Source organism: Buteo buteo, chromosome 15 (assembly GCF_964188355.1).
Source record: "Buteo buteo chromosome 15, bButBut1.hap1.1, whole genome shotgun sequence".
Classification (NCBI taxonomy): Eukaryota; Metazoa; Chordata; class Aves; order Accipitriformes; family Accipitridae; genus Buteo; species Buteo buteo.
Genome location: NC_134185.1, coordinates 26,734,574 through 26,748,631, shown reverse-complemented (window position 1 = coordinate 26,748,631; position 14,058 = coordinate 26,734,574). Strand labels below are relative to the sequence as shown.

The following is a 14,058-nucleotide window of genomic DNA, read 5'->3' as shown; positions in this document are numbered from 1 at the left end:
TTTTATTGGAACTCAGAAAGCGGGACTTCATTTCTCCAAAATCCAGTAATACTGCATGGTAACAAAAGAAGACCAAGAGATTTCCAGGCTGCTGAATTTTATATGTTGGGCATGGCATAAATATAAACTCCTGCTTACTTTAAGCTCCTTGCTTTCTTTTTCAAAGTAGTGTGTGTTCAAATCTGCTATTTCCTATCCCACCCCTTGCCACTTTGGTCTTTGAGCTCATATCTCATTCTGTCAGTCATATGCGGCTCTTGTGCAGGCCTAAATAATTTCCTGGCTGGTATTGCTGAAATCTCTACTGCTCAAAAAGCATCAGCCTTTCCACATTCCTCCTTGTCACCTTCAACGCAGCTCTTGTTCCAATCACATCTTCTTGGATTCCCTAACTGATCATGTCCTTTCTTTACTCTGAGCATCTCCACTGAAGCTCTCTTTACCCTCTTGGGCAGACAGTGAACAAGTAATGTCGCTTTTACCTGGGAGATTACTAGTCTCTGGCAGTAATGCAGCTGGGGACAAATATTTGGAATCAATATGGTCCTATCTACTTAGTAAGATAGTGACATATTTTAGTCGGGTTCCTTGTTGCAGTTTGTTGCATTTTAGACCCCAAAGCACAGTTTACTAACTTGCACATATAGCCTCAGTTGCCCACTTTTAAGGACTACATATAATGAGGATTTTTTGAGTAGTAACTTGGCACAGATAGGTTACGCACTTTGCTAATTTAAGGCCTTATTTTGGTGCATGGGACATAAGGATTTTTTCCCATCGGGCGAAAGCTAATAGAAGATCTGTGGTCCTTCCTCTCAGTTACAGCAGAATTTTGGACGGGAGGCAGGAGTTACTCAGGAGCTGACTAGAAATAGCTCAGTGACAAACCAAAGTTAGAATACTTCTGCTGCTGCCTTAACCGAAAAGATTACATTTGGACTGCTGGAATAAAAATAATCTCTCCCCACATCTGAAAACACATGCCAGGATAGCATGGTTAAGAGAGAAAAATGGCTATTCCCTGGAGAAACAGTTGATATGTCTCCCATTGTTGTTTGGTTGGATTCATATTCATAACATGTTTACACACAGGTATAAAACATGTGTTTATATTACAGTTTATTTTGCTTTCTTAAAATGTGAATTAAGCTAAGATGTTACTTTCTGTCATAAAAAAAGTGTTTCTATACGGTATAAATCAGCAAAGTAATATTAATTTCTGAAAAGTTGTGTTGGTTTTCACCATTTAAGGACCTAGCTGTATATAGCTATTGCCATTACTCATGGCGATATTGCTTAATTTTTTGGTATCCTGATCAGTGTCTTTCTGTCTAGTTGTTATTTTCTGACTGAGAAATGCTGTGTATGTAATATGTATTAGTACAATAATTGTGTATATTTTATAACTCCTATGGTCTTTCAAGGTAAGATGTGCTTTTTGTAATATAAAAATGTGATAATTTTTAACACTTTGGAATCATTTCCTCTACCCAATTTAATTCAACCATTATGTTCACCATACTTTTCTCTAGCTTGGTGTGCAAACTTAATACAAGGACAACTATCCTGGCAGCAACAAACCCAAAAGGCCATTATGACCCTAATGAGTCTGTCTCTGTCAATATAGCCCTTGGCAGTCCACTGTTGAGCAGATTTGACCTGGTCTTAGTATTGTTAGATACAAAGAATGAGGAATGGGACCGCATCATTTCATCCTTCATCTTGCAAAATAAAGGTAAGAGTAGTCTTTTTAAATTATCAGGTGGGTTTTTTTGGTTGGTTGGTTTTGGTTTTTTTTGATTTCCCCACCTTTCAGTTTAGTTTGTTATTCTTGAGTCTTTCACGTTAATCAGTGTTTACATTTTTGCTATGGTAGTTTCCTGCAGTATGGTTGTTTTTCAAGCAGGAGTAAGATTGAGATCACTAATTAATTAATAGGGGTGAGCTGAGAACACTATACTTTTACTATATTAACATTTACAAGAGCTTTTAGCCCAGACAGCTCAGTAAGTGGATAGTTTCCATCTTGTGTCTTTACATTGCTTGATATGCAGATCCTACACACAATTGTACATGCTGTTAATGGGAAACTTAATTCAGACGGAACAAATCTGAGCTGTATGTGCTGCAGGGCTCAAAGAATGAACAACGGTGTTCCCTATGTGGAGCTCTGTGCCCTAGAATTTGATTTTAAGCAGCCCCTTCTCCATCCACTTCAGGAACGTGGCTTTGGATCCCCATTAGGGAAGAAGTGGTTAGAGGAAACTTCTTCAGCTAGCTTCCTTCCCTTCTCAAAATGTTGCCCTGCAAAAATTGTGCAGAATATGACAGGTAGCTTTTGGCTCCTACAAAGTAGGTAAAACAGCCAGAGGAGGTACATACATTCATGTAGCATTTTACATTTTAAGGAACACAAGAGCACTTGGTATTGACTGTACCATCTGGTGGGCAGTGAGTCTGACAGCAGTTCTGTTGAAATTACTGGAGGCTTCACTGTGGATTTTGATAGGGGAGGGAATGGATGGTGTGTAAAATTCCACACTGGAATTTGACCAAGTCCTTGAGGACTAGTGTACAGACAACCCAGTATGCCCCAAAAATAGAGTAATGAGTCTTTTATAGTCACTGGTCTATTTAACAGGACTTCTTAGGAAAAAGCTTGATGTCTGTTGTTATAGAATTACTGACAAGGCAGTTGTAACACAGGTTGCCCAAGCAAATCAGAAAAGCTCTGGAGCATGGAAAAGATGAAAACCTACTTCTGCGTTATAAAAAGTATACAGCCAAAATTGTCTGATGAGAGCAACCTGATCCTTGTACGCTACTATCAAATGCAGCGTCAGAGTGACTGCAGAAATGCTGCCCGGACTACCATTCGCTTATTAGAGAGTTTGATACGCCTTGCAGAAGGTAAGGCCGTGACAATTTTATTTTTAGGCTAACAATTAACCTTCTAAAATGAATAGATCAGGAGCATAATTATAGCCAGTAAGCAGAGTAGCAGCTTTTCCATAGGGGTAGGCATAGGTGATTCTTGTATTGTATTCTTTCTAATCTAAAGAGACTTGGGGTTGGAGATACTCAGTGTGGTAAAAGATGTTACATTTAGATTATCAGTTTTAATTTTGCCATTCTCACACCCATAATAAAAACTAAAACCACTGGAAGAAATCACATTCGAGAGAAAAATCTCAGAAGTTATGCGTCTTTATGTCAAGCAATCTCAGGATTTACTTTACTTCATTTGAGTCCTGGGTTGCCATCCTACTTAGCCTGAGGAAAGGTGTCAAGTATTTGCTTCTATCCTAATATCAATATAACATCAAAACCCACATTTTTGTTTCCTTAAGTATCAATAATCGAGTCTGTATTTTGCAATATGAGTTCAACATTTCCAACTCTGAGTTCAAATCTTATTTCATTTATAAGAACGAAACCAAAGGAAGCAGTAGGTCTCTGTCTTAACATGATTTTGTTTTAGAAAATGGCATATCAAATATTTTCGGGATGAATTTAAAAGAATGTACTGTATTTTTGTGTAACAATCATAAATGTTCATTATGCTGTTATATGCCAGTCAGCAATGTAGTGCTTCCTGCATCAGATGTTTATATTTTGTTCTCCATTTTGGGGGAAAAATTACTTAAGTGAAAGACGTTTCTGACTTGTAGGGATTCACATGTTATTTTCACATTCAGTGTTTCTTCCATTCTTACACGTTCACCTGATTGGGGCTTTTAGTAGCATTTTGTTCTTTTGAAGTATTATATAGGTGGTATTAATTAACCTGCCTTTCTCTCTGAATAATAACTGTGTGTGTTTCCACCGCCAATTAGGAAGAGAGCTTTACTTAGTAAATTATTTGCATTATATCATCTTACAAAAATCAGTTTTGTTTTGCTGACTTAAGAAAGGGAAGGAAGAAAAAATAAAGGTATTGTCGAGAAAAGCATTTTGAATAATACTAAATTTGTGACACAGACCAGTTAGAGGAAATAAAATCTTTTCTGACCTGTGATGAAAATTAGACTTAAATTTTTACTTTATGGTGATGATATGTGCCTATATAGATAGGGATGTTTCATATCACACTCTTTGCTGTGATATCCAGGACTTTACATTTTTATAACTCTAGCATTTTGAGCAACTTTATTCGCACTGTCACTGTAACTGTAATCCAGAAGTCCCATTACATTCTTTACTAGTAAAACTAAGCCTTCCAATTCCTGTTGAAATTGACATTAAAATGAAAAGGATTATATTCATGTTTAAATTAGGCCCATACACAAGTGTTTGAAGAGCTGAAGAAATGTGAAGAAATATCCTGTTCCTTCTAGGACAAAAAATTGCTTTTTCACTTTGGTAACACTTACTTTCAACGCCCATTTATTTTTGATAGCTCATGCCCGGTTGATGTTTAGGGATACTGTGACTTTGGAAGATGCTGTAACTGTGGTATCGGTGATGGAATCTTCTATGCAGGTAAGGTTTCTTGCAGACATTGCCATTGCTGCAGTACCACATTGAAGGGATTCAGTTTATCATGTAGATATATGCCAGCTCCCTTCATTTCTTTGGAGAGGGTTTCAGGGACTCAAGGAAAGTAGGTCATCAGAGACCTTGACAAGTCATTTTTAGTCCCATCTTGATTATTAAAATCCTTAAACAGAGATTATACTGAAAAACCTGGATTGGTGATAAAGGCCTGGTACCTTTTTTTTATAGACTTTGAAGTCTAAGTGAAGTTTTGGCGTACTATTGACTTTTGGTAATCTACATTTTAAAGACCTTTTGAGCCAGAAATTGTGTCTATATTGCTGTGTTTAATAGCCTCTGATGGTTTTTTCTTCCATGATGTTATCTTTTCACTTGTTAGCTAGGTATGAAAGAACCAAATTATTTTTTTGGAGCAAGTTTCGAACAGTTGCCAAGACGTACACTTTATTTTGCCATTAGATCATTCTAAAATACATTGGTGGTGATACTAAAACTCAGGACTTTTGGAAGACTAATTATACTCTGAGAAACCTTAAAAGTCCAAAACTTTGGCTGCACTGAAAATTGTGCATTCCAATTCTTGCGTGGATTTGTGTAATGTTTCTGTGTAAAAAGGCATTGAAAAAAGGTGGGAGGCTAGATTTTAGTTTACTGTAACATAATTAGGATGTTGGATGTAAAGAAAAAGCAATGCATTTAGAATTAGTAAAAGGAATGTGAATCTAATAGAGGCTTTTTTAAATGGAAATGTGGAAAATAATATAGACACTATTACTTCAGATGATAGAATATTTTTAAGGGAAATAAATCTTCATGCTTTGGAGTAGAAAAAAAATTACCATAAGCAGATTATCCAAAGTTTTATGTATGGGGGTTTTTAGCACATCTGAAATACTTGGTTTTGGCTCTGTCAGAGATGGTGTACTCCACTGCACAGATGACTGGTCTGATCCAAAATGGCATTTCCTATGTTTCTGTATAGGTTGATATGAATATATTCAAATTTAAACAATTTTATATAGCACCCATTAGCTCAATGGACCTTAAAGACCTTTGCAGGAGTAGATACACTCCTTTTTTGGAGATAAAGCTCTTCAGGATAGATGCACACAGTCACATATGGCAGGTAGGCACTTGTGATCTCCCTTGTTCTTTCAATGAGGGTTGAAAGGCTACTTGCAGTTTGTGCCACGGATAGTCTACTGCAGTGTTGCAAATGAAATTTGTCTCAAAAATACTACAAGGCCTGACCTTATTAAGTAGCAAAAGATTATTTCGCTGTCTGCTGCAATTCATCTTGCACTGTTTTGAAGAGCTCAGCTTTTCAATGACAGCACTAAGTTAAAATAAGAAGCTGTACTAATATATCCAGTTGAAACAGCAGAAGATATCACATAAGTGTTCATTAACTGTAATTAAACCTGTAATTAACTAGATGGGAATTTGATGGGACATTGGTTTCAAAGCAATATGGTTTTGGATGTAGGAAATCTGAAACACTAGATTTTTTTTTCATAACAGATCAAAAACTGGAATTTATGTATATAATGATAATGAATGTGTATTGTCATCTGTGTATCTCTCTACCTCATCAGCATGAATAAACGTAAAAGAATTTTTTTAACTGTGGGTCACTTTTTCATATTTATGCAGCCCTGCCCTCAAGGGCTGCAGTTTGCACAACAAGGATCTATCTAATAAGTCAGTGAGAAATTTGCCTGAATTATGACTGCAGAAGATTACCTGGGAGTAGTTGGTATGCTCATCATACTTGCTCCACTCGTCACTTCTTGTAAGCAAGTAGGCAAATGTTTTCTTTTTTGCTAGGAATCCGCAAATTTGAGATCTGCTATTTAAGGCCAAATTTTACTTTCCTTTGGGAAGGTATAAATGAAGCACTGAAACAGTTTCTTTTTGAAGGAAGTGATTTATTTGTTTTATTAAAAAAATAGAAGTAACATGCAAAAGTTTGTTTTCAGAAATTGATTCCTTCTCTAGAAAAAAAAACACTTTATGTGTAGATAAATCCTGTGTTTCCTGCCTAATTAATTGTCAGTCTGTAGAGTGAGGTAGTAAATGTGGAGGTACCGGTGTCATTCTTGAAGGACTGGCTGCCACCTTTCAGCTCAGCAAACTCTGTCTTCAACACTGTTTTTGCAACTTCTACAAAAGCTCATATTCTTGCCAGTATAAAGTCAAAGTTCATAGTTCTGAGGCCAGTGTTCAGATATTTCTTGTGAGCCCTCTTGGGAAGGAGGACTATCACATTTTCATCACCAGCCTAGTTCATTGGGGTTTTTTGTTTGTTTTGTCCTCTAATTCACCCTTATTTTTCTCTTTCCTACTTTGTAAGCATATTCTAATCTCCCCCTGGCTTGATCTTTTCTTTGCCTTGTTTCCTTTTTGTTAACATTGTCTCCCCCCTTCTCTTGGTCATGTTTTCATCCTTCTTTTATTCACTTTCCAATCCCTCTCCTTTTACTCCCATTTTACATTTTGTCTTCTCATCCTTAGGCACTTATACACCCTTCCTTTCTGCTAACTTTCCCTGTAATACTTTCTTTTTTCTCTCTCTGTTCTAGATCCTCTGCCCTCACTTCCACAGCGTATGGTTTTGTCATATGTCTACCTTCCTCTACTCAAAATGATATCTTAAGAGTCTCAGAGGGGCAGGTATCTCAGAGGCGTAAGCACCAGCACAGGAATGAAACTTCACACATATCTTAAATTCAGTCTCATCTCACTTAGAATTTCTCACACACACACACACACACAAAATAACATTTAAAAGAAGCTTGTTGTGATGGCCAAGTAAAGCACTGAAAAGTCAGTGAGGGCAAGACATAATTGTACCTCTTGGGCATATATCTTAAGATGCATAATCATGTATTCCTTTTTTTAACATCGGATCCTTAGGTCACAGGTTGACAGTACTCAAGGCAAAAGCAACTATCCTTTGTCAGTGCTTTGCTCAATGTTTTGTTTATTACCTACTGTTCTAAAGGTAGAATTCTTAATTTCTTCATGTGTTTCTTCTGTGGAATTCATCTGCGGTGTATTTGAGTATTTCAGAAATACCAATTCACTTATCTTCACGCAGTCCTTGTGAAGTGATGGGGTGGTGCTACTCCTGTTCTCTGATCTGGAGCTGACTTATGCACGATCCAAAAGAAATTGTCCACTGGAGCATACCCTATGAGAGATGGTTAGGGCCCCAGTTTCAGAGTAGTAGCACTTTGAGTGTTTAAGCACGTTCCCTGTTGACTGCAGTTTCCTTCTGTGCACACACCACATCAGTATCCCAGTTACAGATTTATCGCCTTTCAAAACTTTTGCTTAACTGGCTCATTCTGAATGACAAGAACTGGAACTTAGCATCAGAGATAGAATTCAGTTCTCCTTGGCTGTTTTAACTGTCCTGACCAAGAAATTGGACTTTCCTTTCTACAGTCCCTGCCTCGTTAACTATGAACCTTCCAGTCCTTGAAACAAATACGGCAGAGAGGTTCTGCAACAAGCTTTTCCATTACTACAGACTAATGCTTCTATGTGGAACAGATCTATCATGTTCCTGAATTGATACACAAAAAAACCCAACAAGTGATAACTTCAGTGGGATGCATTAATGGTTGCATGGACAGCCTTAGTTTCAGCACTGTGTTGTTTTAGAGAGCTTTAACTAGCCACCAGTATTATGTTTTTTTCAATGTAAATTTTTTTTTAATACAAAATTTCAAAAATTTAAAATGGAAGAACCAGAAATTGCCACAAATGAAAAATGTGTGGTCCATGTGATGCCATATGTAGCAATTTCTGGTTCTAGAGACTCCGTTGACTTTTGCTATTGCTCTCATGGCACTTGATACGCATCTTGTTCATTAGTTGTATTGAGCTTTATAGGTTAGACAGGAGTGGTAAATGCTAGCTAATCTGTGGCAAAACAGAGAGTTTGTGGTGTGGGGTTTTTTTTCTAAAGAGCAATTAACTACAGAGCTATTCTAGATTATTTGTTGTGGAACAAATCACTGTGGAGATGCTCTGTTCCAAATAAAAACTGCTTCATTTTCACAAGATACAGCAAAATCGTTCCAGATTAAAATCACTTGCTCTCTGGAATTATTCCCAAATAGTTAGTTACTCTTAAAGAGCTATTCAGAAATATTTTTGCTGGTCAATTTACCCTGTGTTGACAAGCCTTAATACCCAGGTCTTTCCATTTAAATAACTAGGCAAAGCTAATGAAACCTTTTAGTGGTCAGAACTTCCTCAGTTATAAAAGTGCTCACATGGGCAGAATTTTTACAAGGTATTTGGAAAACTTCTTTAATGCTAATTTCCATTTTTAGTTATGAAGTTCTCAAGCCTTGGGTGGACTTTCCATTTTTTGTAGAAATAAAAAAACCCAGTACAAGTAAACTGCAGGCTTGATCATATAATTGCTTTATGTGTATGAGCAGCTTTTCCAGTGTGAGCAGACCTAATAATATTATTTGTGTGAATACAGTTACTCAGTAAATATTTGCTACCTTAAGCTTTAAAATATCTAAGGGAGAATTTTGTATAAAATGGTCTCTGCTGTTTAAATTTGGTGCTGAATAATAAAGATGGCTTCCTATTTTTTTCTCTCTCTCTGTGGTGACGTAGGGGGGTGCACTTCTCGGAGGCATCAATGCCTTACACACCTCATTTCCAGAAAATCCAATGGCGCAGTACCGAACACAGTGTGAACTCATATTGGAGCGACTGGGGCTGCAAGATCTTCTACAGAAAGAGCTACAAAGACTTGACAGGTTATAATATGCAAAGTAACAAAATAATTCAATAGCAAAAAAGAATTGTTTGACAATAATATCTGGAGAAGGTCTAAAAATAGCATCTGACATTGGGAAGGGACTTGTTCTTTAGAGGACATGGATAAGCAGGGAGATTGTTTTAAAGTGCACTCTGAGATCATCACAAGATCATTTCTCCCTCTGGGTCATGGAATTTACAAAGAATTTAAGAACACTTTAATCAGTTCCCAACTCATATCTCAATTCTATGCTCAGATAAGTTTCAGCGGAGCTTCTTAGGGTCAAAATGCCAGATTTTGTAGCTGAGCAAATAATTTTATATAATCTTTTGTTACTTGCTTGGTAAAATACAGCAGATCTGCTTTGTATTTTTTAAGCCTAATTTTGTGTTGGGCTGTCAGGATCCTTCCCTTTCTGTTAATGGAGAATATAAGCCTGAATCAAAGTTCTGTACTTTTGAGTGATTTTTCTTTTTTACACGCTGGAATTTTCACTGTGTCTTCTCTTGTTTTCAGCTCACTGCAATAATCTTTGGAAAGTCTGTTTGCTGGTATTAATAGAAAACTTTTCATGTACTGAGGCTGAGAGGAAAACACTAGGATTGGAAGGAAATAAAATAACAAAAAAATAACATTTGTTTCCTGAAATGAGATTAGGCTCTAAAGAAACTCATACTTTCTTACTGTTAAAGGAAGACAAAAGATTAATGTTATCAAAACTAATGGAAACAGCTGGGAAGATACACTTTTTCCTTTAAATATTTTTCAGACTTATTTTGTAACTCATAGTAAGGACATCTTAAATAACTACAGAGGCAATAAAAGCAGGTGAAAGTGGAGTATCTCCAACAGACAGACAAAAGCTAGTTTTAAAACAGAGATGTTCATAAGGGATCATAGAAATGTAGGATGGGATGGGAGATCAAATACAAAGACAGGATCAGGTCTGTGTTTGACCTTCCTGGCAGGGGCTCGTGTTATCTGCTATAAAGGCTTTCTAATGAACAGGATTTTCCATTGCCATTGGGTAGTCTGTTCCATTATTGCTCCATCCTAATGCTCATAAAGGTTTTCCCAATATCCCACTGAATCCCCTGTGCTGCAAATTAAGCTGATTTCTTCTTTCCCCTCTTAAGCAGCTTAGAGAATACTAAATGAATGTCCTCTTTAAAACAACCTATTCTGTATTAGACTTGTCCCATGCATTCCCCTAAACTATATTTCAATAAAACAAGCATGTATCTTTCAGGCCTTCTTGATGAGTCAGATAATTGCTGCTACTTTCCATCAAAATTTTAAGAATAAGCATATTCATAAATAATTATAATGATGATTCTAAAACATACATGTCAATATAGTGTTTTCTCTCTCATATAGCAGAGGAACTCTTTATAATGCATAGGAATCGTTTCACTTACACTAATGCAGTCACTTTGGGGATGGAATGTAGCTGCTCCTCATTCATGGTTAGAATCACTATTTAGCAAAAAGTAGAATGCTGTCTCCCTTGGAAATTATATGTTTAGGTACAATAGACAGAATATCAGCTGTACTGAGATTGAAGGGAACCCTCATTCTAGCACCTCTGTTGTTTTGGAGGGCCCTGAGGATATTAATAGCCACAGACAGTGATAATTAAGTTTTAGAGTGATCTGAGATGCTTTCACTCTATTATGTGAAGTTTTTGACATATTGAGTCCATAGTGATTGTGAGAGAAAACCACCAGCAACCACTATTCCAAGTAATACTTAGATTTTCCACTCTGATAACTTGTTTGAGGCTTTGCCTTAGTCAGGATAAAATCTAATGAGGTTCCTGTTCTAGAAGATACACTTACAGAATATGACATGCCTAAGGGACTCTAGCAATGGGTGTAAGTAATGCAGAGCTGTTTGTGTGTGGGGGGGGTTCTGTGTGGTTTCCCAAGGAAATTAAGTTTAGGCGATTGCTTTCTCTGTCCATCTGCCTATCTTCTACTGGGGACACTAAATTCTTCCACTTGCTGTGGAAGCTGCTGAAAGATCACAAACTGCACCACCAGCTCTCGGAGCTATATGTGAAACTTAATAATGCAGTTTTGTGACCTACATTATTTGTAGCTTTTCACCATTCATAAATATTAAGCATCACTAATGCAATAAAGAAAGGAAAAAAAAAAAGAAAAATAAATTACTATTGCCTATTTTTTTTCATTCCATAGCTTACAAAAGGAAAATTCATGCCAGCTGCAGCCTGAAGAGACAAGTTTCAGTACTACTACAAGATGCTTGAACAAGGATGCATTTGGGCAGTCAAAGCAAATGTCTCAGTCAGAACCTTCAAATCAACAAGAGGATAACTCCAGTCCACAGCCTTCTTTGCCCAAAAGCATCTGTGAAGAGGATATACATCTAGAACCCTTGTGCAACCCAGCACATGGTAATAACAAAAATACAAAACACTTGATGAAACATAGTAAGAGAGGTGATGATGGCAGCCTAGCATGGTTTGACAGCCTGGAAGAGAGCAACACTGATGCTGAAGAAACTTTTCAGAAGAAGTCTCCGGTGCCCAAGATATCTCCAAATAACCTGGCTTCAAAAACCCTGTGTAAAACATCCTGTTCTGAAGAAAGAAGTGCTTCAATACCAAGGAAGGAAAATGGAGTGAGAGAGTCACTAACAACTGTGAATCTACATGCTTCTTTGGAACAGGACAAAGTTTCCAAGATAAGCAGGCAAAGGCCTGAAGAAGACAACTGTTTTTCTTCAGAAGCAAATATTCAAGATCCAGCATCACCAAGTGCTAGTGTGCAGGATTCAGTTATTACACAACGGGTTTCTAAAAGCTGGCAGAGACTCCACACAAAGAAATCACGTGGATTCTTTACAAGTACGCAGGACCCCGAGGCAAAGGCCCTTCCTTCAGTATTGCCTGCGTCTGGTCTGTCAGATCTTTCAAGTGATGCAGATTCTGTGCTAGGGGAGGAAAAGAAAAGCGTATCTGTAGCAGCAAAAACTGCAACAATTTCCATGAGAAAACAAAGTAAAGGTCAAGTCGTGAAGGAAACAAAGGTAGTAAGTTCCCATGAGCCAGAAATCCTTGACAGTGAAAGTCCTCCAGCAGCTAAACTAGCTAAATTTTCTTTCAGACCAAGGACAAAACTTGATCATTCTTCAGAGAAGAAAAATGAAGAATTTTCTCTTTTTCAGAGTGAAACTATTTTTAAGCCTGGAGAGCAGCTCCAGGGAGAGCAGCTGCCAGAAGAATGCTGCCCCCCTGAGAAATGCAAGATGACATTGACTCGCTTAGGAAAAAACATTTTGGAAAAACGATCAGTTGATAATAAAGGGAGAGAAGAGCAACAGAGTCAGGCCTTAGGGAAAGAGATTAGAGGAAGTGCAACAATACGCTCTGATGTCAGTTTTGATGCTGTGTCACCTCCACCCACTGAAAAGAAAAGGGAGGGAGAGGAGAAGCTTGGTGGCCTGAGCACAGGGAAGGTGCGCTCCACCACATTAGCCAAACTGTCAACATTCTCCTTTGCATCACGTCCTGAGTCAAAATTGGAAACCATTAAGATTGACACTAACAAGGAAAGCCATAGCCCATTGCTGAAGGTGCATGTGAGCAATCCTAGCAGAAGGAAGAGTTTTGCATTGGGAAATGCTAGTAAAGCCAGTGCCATCACACAGAAATCTCTCTTCTCGATAGCAGAGCTAGATGATGCTACATTAGATTTTGATTGGGATGAAGAGATTAGGAAAAATCCAAGCACATAACACGTATATCCTCCAAATTACTTAACATGCAGTTCTGAATCTCCATCCTTCTGTCAGTTGTATCCGTAGTTTACAAAGCATTTAAAACCAATCATCCTGGACCTCTGTTGATACCAATGAACATACTTTAAGGGCAGTATACTCTACATAAGCTAAGGACAGCATATACTGCAGGCCTGATGTGGTGTTTAGTTTTCTAAACTCTTCCCAAGACTGCTTGTATCAGTTGACTGTTCTGATTGACCTGATATAACCTGAAGACTTGTATGGTTATGTTCATGTATCCAGAGTATAGTGAATCTTGCAGAAGAGTAGGTTTAATTGGCTGTTACCCTTTATTTCATGTAACAGTTAGAACTATACGTGATTCAGATTGTCCTTCCAAATGACTGTGCCACTTTAGAAAAATGATGATGCTAAAACTGTGTCATTATATTTTGTTCATCCTTATATGCTGTTTGTCTCAGTGTAGTTAGCAATATTGTGATTTATCATCATGCTATAGTAAGTATTTCTGTATTATCAGTATCATGGCAATTTTGCTGCATCTCTGGTTACTGTGCTCCTTGTCGCGCTGCTGATGTTGAAGACATGGATCGAGAGCTTTTTGTTTCTCTTTTTTTAATTTCCATTTTAAATACACTGGTTCAGGTATCTGTGTCTGTATTCTGGGTCATTTTATCAAAACCCAACTCGGTAATAAACAAGACAGTTCTCCACCGCAGAGAGAACAAATTTCGGGTGATTGAATGGGAGTCCTCAGTAACCAGGGTAACTTTAATGCAGGCATTAAGCCCTGGCATATAAGCTACACTTCAAACCTAGCAGCATGGTGAAGAGCTACCCTACTGTAGCTTGATTCTGACTCAGATAATGTTTACTTGACTATTTTAATTGTGATTAGAGTTTTATTGCATCTGATATGCAGTTCATCTTCTGTAGCATGCTGCATCCTATGTCATGCATTTGTCTAATGGGAAATTAATCTACTAATGCATTACATGTTT

General features: G+C 37.5%; 1 protein-coding gene across 1 annotated transcript in view; it reads left to right on the top strand.

Moving 5' to 3' along the window:
* MCM9 (minichromosome maintenance 9 homologous recombination repair factor) overlaps positions 1-13,827 on the top strand; it is a 49,417-nt gene extending 35,590 nt beyond the window's left edge. The window contains exons 9-13 of the mRNA XM_075046397.1: positions 1,533-1,735; positions 2,707-2,910; positions 4,400-4,482; positions 9,142-9,287; positions 11,491-13,827. Of these exons, the coding sequence (XP_074902498.1) occupies positions 1,533-1,735; positions 2,707-2,910; positions 4,400-4,482; positions 9,142-9,287; positions 11,491-13,051 (2,197 nt within the window). The 3' untranslated portion in view covers positions 13,052-13,827. The remainder of the gene's footprint in view (positions 1-1,532; positions 1,736-2,706; positions 2,911-4,399; positions 4,483-9,141; positions 9,288-11,490) is intronic.
* The last annotated feature ends 231 nt before the right edge of the window (positions 13,828-14,058 follow it).